The 12,514-nt window shown below is 45.6% G+C and overlaps 1 protein-coding gene across 5 annotated transcripts in view; it reads right to left on the bottom strand.

Moving 5' to 3' along the window:
* LOC107692464 (src substrate cortactin-like) overlaps window positions 1-12,514 on the bottom strand; it is a 26,247-nt gene that overhangs the window by 12,893 nt on the left and 840 nt on the right. For 4 of the 5 annotated variants that reach the window (XM_016491511.1, XM_016491508.1, XM_016491510.1 and 1 more), the window contains exons 2-9: window positions 4,516-4,602; window positions 4,188-4,261; window positions 3,253-3,382; window positions 2,689-2,799; window positions 2,554-2,608; window positions 2,358-2,468; window positions 658-768; window positions 379-489 (exon numbers count right to left, since the gene is read on the bottom strand). In XM_016491511.1, the coding sequence (XP_016346997.1) occupies window positions 379-489; window positions 658-768; window positions 2,358-2,468; window positions 2,554-2,608; window positions 2,689-2,799; window positions 3,253-3,382; window positions 4,188-4,261; window positions 4,516-4,599 (787 nt within the window). In that variant the 5' untranslated portion in view covers window positions 4,600-4,602. The remainder of the gene's footprint in view (window positions 1-378; window positions 490-657; window positions 769-2,357; window positions 2,469-2,553; window positions 2,609-2,688; window positions 2,800-3,252; window positions 3,383-4,187; window positions 4,262-4,515; window positions 4,603-12,514) is intronic. The other variant, XM_016491512.1, reaches the window with a different exon arrangement.

Below are 12,514 nucleotides of genomic sequence, written 5' to 3'. Positions count from 1 at the left end.
GTGTGTGTGTGTGAGTGAGTGTGTGTGTGAGTGTGAGTGAGTGAGTGAGTGTGTGTGAGTGTGAGTGAGTGAGTGAGTGTATGTGTGTGTGAGTGAGTGAGTGAGTGTGTGTGTGTGTATGGCAAGTGCAAAAACTTTTACCAAGTTTCGTACCATCTCAAAGAAGTACAAAATAAAAAAATTCAATTCAATTCAATCAAAAATGACCAAACAACACCAGAGAATTAATATCCCACCGGAAGAGCTATGACATCCAGACCTTGGTATAACAATGCATTAAAACAACTGAAGTGCTACAGATGCTTATCTCTAGTTTCATATCATTAGACATAATTAAAGTATCAATACAAACCTCAGACAGAGTGTGGTGTCTTTTACCTTTCTGTGACTCGTGTAGCTGCAGTTTCTCCTGATGATCCCATCCCACCGCAGACTTATCCTGACGGTCCGTCTGAACGCCAAACTTCCCTCCGAAGCCCCTTACATAGTCTTACACAAACCAGAAAAACCACAAGACAGAGTCGCCGTCTGACTGTGAAAATTATTATTAGAATTATATGTAGTATTATCCCAACCTTCTGTTCACAAAAAATCTTCTATAAATCTGTACTGTTAAACTGAAGTCAAACAGTGAGGCATGAAAGATGTGAGACAAACCTTTCTGAGACTCGTGTTTCTCAGTCTTTCCCTGGTACTCGAAGCCCACGGCGCTCTTGTCCACTTTATCCGTCTCCACTCCAAATTTGCCACCAAAGCCTTTGGCGTAATCTGTAGATTTAATACAACTAGGGATGTCCCGATCAGGTTTTTTGTGCCCCCGATCTGAGTCATTGATTCCGAGTCCCGATCCGATACTTGGATTTTCCTGGTGCTTGGTGCACATTTTAAGTGCATTAAAGTTATTAAAATCAATCCAATCTCTACAGGGATGTGCAGAGACTTTCTCAGGGGCTGGGGCTCAAATGTGAAAAAAGTGCATCTATCATTACTAATATCCAATATAACAATTACTATATGTACTACATATATATTTTCCAATAATAAGATACACACTATCTCTCAATATATGCACACACTGTATAAAGACATTGGTAGATGTAAACATGTAACAATGATAGACATTGTAAACAGACTGTGTGATCATAATTATTAATATGATACTACTGATATAAACTTCTTGTATTTTATATGTTAGTGTTGGGCGATATGCTCAATTTTCATATCGTCCTATCGTCAGCCTGTGAGATCGCCGATACACGATATTATCGTGGTAATTTATTTACTTAGTTTCATTGCCGGAAAGTGAACCAACTCCAGCGTGAGGCTAAAAGCAGCCTAATGTTTTTAATATGCCTGAATTTGTATTTAACATGATGACAAATTAATAGAAACATTGTAAGTTACATTTCCTCAGTTAACATTATTCAAAAAGCAACTACAGAAAACGAGCAACATTTCATTACCAAAGAACATCATCACAAGCTCAGTCTAGCACGAGTTTATGCACTTTAAAAACACTCTCGTTATAATCAGTGAATCTACACTATATGATGAATAAATCTCTTATACATACATCGCACGAACATCTGCACTTTGTTGTTTATGATTATTGTATTATGAATTCCATCAGCGTGCACTGAACAATGGAACTCATCTGAACGCCTCTGAATGGCCATTGCATTCATACGCTCAGCATAATCGTGTGTGATTGGTTATAACACGCTACAAGTAAAAACACGGAAAAAGAAATATAATGCAACAAATAAGCCCTAATATTAAGTAGATAGTATTACTAGCCTGATCGTCAATACACAATACTATCGTCTATCGGCACAACCCTATTATATATGCAATAAGCAGATTAATTGCAGCATAAAGGGGAAACAGTTAGATAAGCTTAGAAAGCATGAAGTTCGCGTCCAAAGCAAGACGCAATCCATAGCAATGTGTTATGACAACGACGTCTCAGATAGTCTGACGGCAGATAAAAGTAGGCTAAATAGTAAATATATTACTGCAGAGTGATAACTTACACAAAGTGCACATCAAATACTCTAAACACGGAATCTTGAACGTGTGACACACTAGAACATACAGAATTGTTCTTGTGCCGCAAGCACATTTGAGCGTCTTCTTTTCCTCTTAATGGCAGTGGACTGCTAAAAGTGGATGCCGCCACCTATTGCACGACACTGGAATGACAGCTAATGAATCACTGGTGGATCGGGCTTAGGAGAGCCGATACCGATCAGTTAAAAAAATGCTTAATCGGTCCCAATCCCGATCCTTGAGATCAGCTCGAGACATCCCTAAATACAACCATATGCCCAGAGATGGCCAGGGAAGCAGGAACGCACCTTTCTGTGACTCGTGCTTTTCTGTTTTCCCCTGATAATCAAAGCCAACAGCGCTCTGGTCCACGCGATCCTCCTGCACGCCATAGCGGCCCCCGAACCCGGTGGCGTAGTCTGAAACAACACAACATGAGCGGCTCTTACTGCAGCACAATCAACACTGGAACAGTGAATCTTAAAGACAGAGAGCGAGAGACACCTTTCTGCGAGGCGTGTTTTTCGGTTTTCCCGGCATACTCGAAGCCCACGGCAGACTGCAGGAAAACAGCACATCACTGAGTGTGAATCTGCCCACAGATACACTCACCTGTCCACTGAAGATCTGAGGATTTACCTGGTCAACACGGTCAGCTTCCACGCCGAATTTACCTCCGAAACCCTTGGAGGTGTCCGTCTGGGAGCAGTGTTTGGACAGCTTGCTCTGATACTCGTGTCCCACGGCAGACTGCAAATACAACACACGCTTCAATTCTGATGAATACATGAATGAGATGTGGTCTCCACTGTAGTATCTGCATCATATACATCCATGGATTTTCATGCAAAAAAATAAATCGAAGATCTAATTGATAGAGTATCTTTAATAGATACTTAACTTTTACTTTAACTTGTTATAGCACTTATAGATCATTGTTCTTTTGTTGATTTTGATTGCTTCCATTGTCCTCATTTGTAAGTCGCTTTGGATAAAAGCATCTGCTAAATGTATTCTCTTATTATGAATCAGAGTTTAGCACATAAAATAACATGTCAGATACTCCTGGAGTATCTGGGGGAAAAAAATAAATTTCTCACCACATGTTAAAACAGGCATTTAGAACAAACATGTCCCTGTAAGAGCGAGCGATGCTCTACTTCCCCTGCGTCAGAGAAGAGAACCATAAGCGAAGCCTCTTGCCTTGTCCATGCGGTCCTGCTGCAATCCAAACTTTCCTCCATAACCGTGAGACGCTTTGGGCATGTGCTCCAGCTCCTTCTGCTTCAGCTCACTGTGTTCAGACGACACTCTCTCACGCAGCTTATGAATACTGAGAAACACAAGGAGGGAGTTATATTCTGTAGATTATCATTACCATGTTCAAGAAGAAAGCTGGGGCCAGTTATATAACCCTAGTCTCTATGTTAACAGCTAGTCTCACCAACTAGGGTTTATAAGTCTTATTTTTCAATTCAAATTAGACCAATCTACTTTCATGTAACTGACTGGAGGAAAAAAAGAAAAGAGACCAGTCCTAAAGAAAAACCCTACTAACTTGATTGTAAGATTAGTCTAAAGGCAGTTTAATATCAATTATATGATTAAACTCATAACATAAAATTGTTTCATTAATATTATTTTATATGTCCCTTAATTTTCAGAAATATTTTATATACACACTGCCGTTCAAAAGTTTGGGATCTGTACGATTTTTAATGTTTTTTTTAAAGAGCTCATCAAGACTGCATTTATTTGATTAAAAACACCGAAAAAATGTAAATTAATATTGTGAAATATGTTTGCAATTTAAAATAGCTGTTTTCTATTTTAATATACGTTAAACTATAATTCATCACATGATCCTTCAGAAATCATTCTAATAAGCTGATTTATTGTTGGAAACAGCTGTGCGGCTTAATATTGTTTTGGAACCTGTGATACTTTTTTCAGGATTCTTTGATGAACAAAATGTTAAAAAGAACAGCATTTATTCAAAATAGTTTTTTCTTTTTCTTTATTTATTTGAAAGGAAGTCATATTTTATCCTGCAAGGACGTGTTAAATTGATACAAAGTAAAGACTTGTATTGTTAGAAAAGATGCTTTGTTTTTAAAAAGCTATGGAAGCGGACTAACTTGATGTGTTCCTGATGTCCAGAGCCGGCCACAGTCTTGGCACCCCAGCGCTGCTCCTTCTCTGAAACATCATTCTGCCGTTTGGTGGAAAAAGTCAGACATCAGTGGAGAGAAAACCCACATAAGCAAGAATAAGAAAACATAAATGTTGAAATCTGTATGAATGTGCAGAAAGAGGTAGATGCAAATATTCACAAAAATTCACAAAAAAAAGAAAACTAATATTTCACTGCACGCATTTTCATCTACATCCACTGATAAAATACGCAATGTATGAATGAGCATGTCTTGAGAAGTGATGCACAGACAATCAGAGACAGTTTGTAACCTCAAAGTCCGGGTCTGTTTCCCAATCATCTCCTCCATCATCCACTGCAACAGAGACGGACTGACCTGCAGCTGCCTTCCACATGATCTGACAACACACAACACCATTAAACTCCACACAACACCATTCAACTCCACACAACACCACTCAACTCCACACAACACCACTCAACTCCACACAACACCATTCAACTCCACACAACACCATTCAACTCCACACAACACCACTCAACTCCACACAACACCATTCAACTCCACACAACACCATTCAACTCCACACAACACCATTCAACTCCACACAACACCATTCAACTCCACACAACACCATTCAACTCCACACAACACCATTCAACTCCACACAACACCATTCAACTCCACACAACACCATTCAACTGCACAAAACACCATTAGACTCCACACAACACCATTCAACAGCACACAACACCATTCAACAACACCATTCGACTGCACACAACACCATTCGACTGCACACAACACCATTCGACTGCACACAACACCATTCGACTGCACACAACACCATTCGACTGCACACAACACCATTCGACTGCACACAACACCATTCGACTGCACACAACACCATTCGACTGCACACAACACCATTCGACTGCACACAACACCATTCGACTGCACACAACACCATTCGACTGCACACAACACCATTCGACTGCACACAACACCATTCGACTGCACACAACACCATTCGACTGCACACACCATTCAACTCCACACAACACCATTCAACTGCACAAAACACCATTAGACTCCACACAACACCATTCAACAACACCATTCGACTGCACACAACACCATTCGACTGCACACAACACCATTCGACTGCACACAACACCATTCGACTGCACACAACACCATTCGACTGCACACAACACCATTCGACTGCACACAACACCATTCGACTGCACACAACACCATTCGACTGCACACAACACCATTCGACTGCACACAACACCATTCAACTGCACACAACACCATTCGACTGCACACAACACCATTCGACTGCACACAACACCATTCGACTGCACACAACACCATTCGACTGCACACAACACCATTCGACTGCACACAACACCATTCGACTGCACACAACACCATTCGACTGCACACAACACCATTCGACTGCACACAACACCATTCGACTGCACACAACACCATTCGACTGCACACAACACCATTCGACTGCACACAACACCATTCGACTGCACACAACACCATTCGACTGCACACAACACCATTCGACTGCACACAACACCATTCGACTGCACACAACACCATTCGACTGCACACAACACCATTCGACTGCACACAACACCATTCGACTGCACACAACACCATTCGACTGCACACAACACCATTCGACTGCACACAACACCATTCGACTGCACACAACACCATTCGACTGCACACAACACCATTCGACTGCACACAACACCATTCGACTGCACACAACACCATTCGACTGCACACAACACCATTCGACTGCACACAACACCATTCGACTGCACACAACACCATTCGACTGCACACAACACCATTCGACTGCACACAACACCATTCGACTGCACACAACACCATTCGACTGCACACAACACCATTCGACTGCACACAACACCATTCGACTGCACACAACACCATTCGACTGCACACAACACCATTCGACTGCACACAACACCATTCGACTGCACACAACACCATTCGACTGCACACAACACCATTCGACTGCACACAACACCATTCGACTGCACACAACACCATTCGACTGCACACAACACCATTCGACACGTCTCCACACAACACCATTCGACTTCACACAACACCATTCGACTGCACACAACACCATTCGACTGCACACAACACCATTCGACTGCACACACCATTCAACTCCACACAACACCATTCAACTGCACAAAACACCATTAGACTCCACACAACACCATTCAACAACACCATTCGACTGCACACAACACCATTCGACTGCACACAACACCATTCGACTGCACACAACACCATTCGACTGCACACAACACCATTCAACTGCACACAACACCATTCGACTGCACACAACACCATTCGACTGCACACAACACCATTCGACTGCACACAACACCATTCGACTGCACACAACACCATTCGACTGCACACAACACCATTCGACTGCACACAACACCATTCGACTGCACACAACACCATTCGACTGCACACAACACCATTCGACTGCACACAACACCATTCGACTGCACACAACACCATTCGACTGCACACAACACCATTCGACTGCACACAACACCATTCGACTGCACACAACACCATTCGACTGCACACAACACCATTCGACTGCACACAACACCATTCGACTGCACACAACACCATTCGACTGCACACAACACCATTCGACTGCACACAACACCATTCGACTGCACACAACACCATTCGACTGCACACAACACCATTCGACTGCACACAACACCATTCGACTGCACACAACACCATTCGACTGCACACAACACCATTCGACTGCACACAACACCATTCGACTGCACACAACACCATTCGACTGCACACAACACCATTCGACTGCACACAACACCATTCGACTGCACACAACACCATTCGACTGCACACAACACCATTCGACTGCACACAACACCATTCGACTGCACACAACACCATTCGACTGCACACAACACCATTCGACTGCACACAACACCATTCGACTGCACACAACACCATTCGACTGCACACAACACCATTCGACTGCACACAACACCATTCGACTGCACACAACACCATTCGACTGCACACAACACCATTCGACTGCACACAACACCATTCGACTGCACACAACACCATTCGACTGCACACAACACCATTCGACTGCACACAACACCATTCGACTGCACACAACACCATTCGACTGCACACAACACCATTCGACTGCACACAACACCATTCGACTGCACACAACACCATTCGACTGCACACAACACCATTCGACTGCACACAACACCATTCGACTGCACACAACACCATTCGACTGCACACAACACCATTCGACTGCACACAACACCATTCGACTGCACACAACACCATTCGACTGCACACAACACCATTCGACTGCACACAACACCATTCGACTGCACACAACACCATTCGACTGCACACAACACCATTCGACTGCACACAACACCATTCGACTGCACACAACACCATTCGACTGCACACAACACCATTCGACTGCACACAACACCATTCGACTGCACACAACACCATTCGACTGCACACAACACCATTCGACTGCACACAACACCATTCGACTGCACACAACACCATTCGACTGCACACAACACCATTCGACTGCACACAACACCATTCGACTGCACACAACACCATTCGACTGCACACAACACCATTCGACTGCACACAACACCATTCGACTGCACACAACACCATTCGACTGCACACAACACCATTCGACTGCACACAACACCATTCGACTGCACACAACACCATTCGACTGCACACAACACCATTCGACTGCACACAACACCATTCGACTGCACACAACACCATTCGACTGCACACAACACCATTCGACTGCACACAACACCATTCGACTGCACACAACACCATTCGACTGCACACAACACCATTCGACTGCACACAACACCATTCGACTGCACACAACACCATTCGACTGCACACAACACCATTCGACTGCACACAACACCATTCGACTGCACACAACACCATTCGACTGCACACAACACCATTCGACTGCACACAACACCATTCGACTGCACACAACACCATTCGACTGCACACAACACCATTCGACTGCACACAACACCATTCGACTGCACACAACACCATTCGACTGCACACAACACCATTCGACTGCACACAACACCATTCGACTGCACACAACACCATTCGACTGCACACAACACCATTCGACTGCACACAACACCATTCGACTGCACACAACACCATTCGACTGCACACAACACCATTCGACTGCACACAACACCATTCGACTGCACACAACACCATTCGACTGCACACAACACCATTCGACTGCACACAACACCATTCGACTGCACACAACACCATTCGACTGCACACAACACCATTCGACTGCACACAACACCATTCGACTGCACACAACACCATTCGACTGCACACAACACCATTCGACTGCACACAACACCATTCGACTGCACACAACACCATTCGACTGCACACAACACCATTCGACTGCACACAACACCATTCGACTGCACACAACACCATTCGACTGCACACAACACCATTCGACTGCACACAACACCATTCGACTGCACACAACACCATTCGACTGCACACAACACCATTCGACTGCACACAACACCATTCGACTGCACACAACACCATTCGACTGCACACAACACCATTCGACTGCACACAACACCATTCGACTGCACACAACACCATTCGACTGCACACAACACCATTCGACTGCACACAACACCATTCGACTGCACACAACACCATTCGACTGCACACAACACCATTCGACTGCACACAACACCATTCGACTGCACACAACACCATTCGACTGCACACAACACCATTCGACTGCACACAACACCATTCGACTGCACACAACACCATTCGACTGCACACAACACCATTCGACTGCACACAACACCATTCGACTGCACACAACACCATTCGACTGCACACAACACCATTCGACTGCACACAACACCATTCGACTGCACACAACACCATTCGACTGCACACAACACCATTCGACTGCACACAACACCATTCGACTGCACACAACACCATTCGACTGCACACAACACCATTCGACTGCACACAACACCATTCGACTGCACACAACACCATTCGACTGCACACAACACCATTCGACTGCACACAACACCATTCGACTGCACACAACACCATTCGACTGCACACAACACCATTCGACTGCACACAACACCATTCGACTGCACACAACACCATTCGACTGCACACAACACCATTCGACTGCACACAACACCATTCGACTGCACACAACACCATTCGACTGCACACAACACCATTCGACTGCACACAACACCATTCGACTGCACACAACACCATTCGACTGCACACAACACCATTCGACTGCACACAACACCATTCGACTGCACACAACACCATTCGACTGCACACAACACCATTCGACTGCACACAACACCATTCGACTGCACACAACACCATTCGACTGCACACAACACCATTCGACTGCACACAACACCATTCGACTGCACACAACACCATTCGACTGCACACAACACCATTCGACTGCACACAACACCATTCGACTGCACACAACACCATTCGACTGCACACAACACCATTCGACTGCACACAACACCATTCGACTGCACACAACACCATTCGACTGCACACAACACCATTCGACTGCACACAACACCATTCGACTGCACACAACACCATTCGACTGCACACAACACCATTCGACTGCACACAACACCATTCGACTGCACACAACACCATTCGACTGCACACAACACCATTCGACTGCACACAACACCATTCGACTGCACACAACACCATTCGACTGCACACAACACCATTCGACTGCACACAACACCATTCGACTGCACACAACACCATTCGACTGCACACAACACCATTCGACTGCACACAACACCATTCGACTGCACACAACACCATTCGACTGCACACAACACCATTCGACTGCACACAACACCATTCGACTGCACACAACACCATTCGACTGCACACAACACCATTCGACTGCACACAACACCATTCGACTGCACACAACACCATTCGACTGCACACAACACCATTCGACTGCACACAACACCATTCGACTGCACACAACACCATTCGACTGCACACAACACCATTCGACTGCACACAACACCATTCGACTGCACACAACACCATTCGACTGCACACAACACCATTCGACTGCACACAACACCATTCGACTGCACACAACACCATTCGACTGCACACAACACCATTCGACTGCACACAACACCATTCGACTGCACACAACACCATTCGACTGCACACAACACCATTCGACTGCACACAACACCATTCGACTGCACACAACACCATTCGACTGCACACAACACCATTCGACTGCACACAACACCATTCGACTGCACACAACACCATTCGACTGCACACAACACCATTCGACTGCACACAACACCATTCGACTGCACACAACACCATTCGACTGCACACAACACCATTCGACTGCACACAACACCATTCGACTGCACACAACACCATTCGACTGCACACAACACCATTCGACTGCACACAACACCATTCGACTGCACACAACACCATTCGACTGCACACAACACCATTCGACTGCACACAACACCATTCGACTGCACACAACACCATTCGACTGCACACAACACCATTCGACTGCACACAACACCATTCGACTGCACACAACACCATTCGACTGCACACAACACCATTCGACTGCACACAACACCATTCGACTGCACACAACACCATTCGACTGCACACAACACCATTCGACTGCACACAACACCATTCGACTGCACACAACACCATTCGACTGCACACAACACCATTCGACTGCACACAACACCATTCGACTGCACACAACACCATTCGACTGCACACAACACCATTCGACTGCACACAACACCATTCGACTGCACACAACACCATTCGACTGCACACAACACCATTCGACTGCACACAACACCATTCGACTGCACACAACACCATTCGACTGCACACAACACCATTCGACTGCACACAACACCATTCGACTGCACACAACACCATTCGACTGCACACAACACCATTCGACTGCACACAACACCATTCGACTGCACACAACACCATTCGACTGCACACAACACCATTCGACTGCACACAACACCATTCGACTGCACACAACACCATTCGACTGCACACAACACCATTCGACTGCACACAACACCATTCGACTGCACACAACACCATTCGACTGCACACAACACCATTCGACTGCACACAACACCATTCGACTGCACACAACACCATTCGACTGCACACAACACCATTCGACTGCACACAACACCATTCGACTGCACACAACACCATTCGACTGCACACAACACCATTCGACTGCACACAACACCATTCGACTGCACACAACACCATTCGACTGCACACAACACCATTCGACTGCACACAACACCATTCGACTGCACTCGACTGCCCACAACTCCATCCGACTGCACACACCACCATTCGACTTCACACAACACAATTCAACAACACCATTCGACTGCACACAACACCATTCGACTTCACACAACACCATTCGACTTCACCATTCGACTGCACACAACACCATTCGACTGCACACAACACCATTCGACTGCACACAACACCATTCGACTGCACACAACACCATTCGACTGCACACAACACCATTCGACTGCACCATTCGACATTCGACTGCACACAACACCATTCGACTGCACACAACACCATTCGACTGCACACAACACCATTCGACTGCACACAACACCATTCGACTTCACACAACACCATTCGATTCGACTCCACACAATTCGACTCCACACAACACCATTCGACTCCACACAACACCACTCGACTCCACACAACACCAATCAACAGCACACAACACCATTCAACAACACCATTCGACTACACACAACACCATTCGACTCCACACAACACCATTCGACTGCACACAACACCATTCGACTGCACACAACACCATTCGACTGCACACAACACCATTCGACTGCACACAACACCATTCGACTGCACACAACACCATTCGACTGCACACAACACCATTCGACTGCACACAACACCATTCGACTGCACACAACACCATTCGACTGCACACAACACCATTCGAC

The sequence above is a fragment of the Sinocyclocheilus anshuiensis genome, unplaced genomic scaffold (genome assembly GCF_001515605.1).
Source record: "Sinocyclocheilus anshuiensis isolate Anshui unplaced genomic scaffold, SAMN03320099.WGS_v1.1 scaffold1082, whole genome shotgun sequence".
Lineage (NCBI taxonomy): Eukaryota > Metazoa > Chordata > Actinopteri > Cypriniformes > Cyprinidae > Sinocyclocheilus > Sinocyclocheilus anshuiensis.
This window is presented reverse-complemented; position numbering and strand designations above follow the sequence as displayed.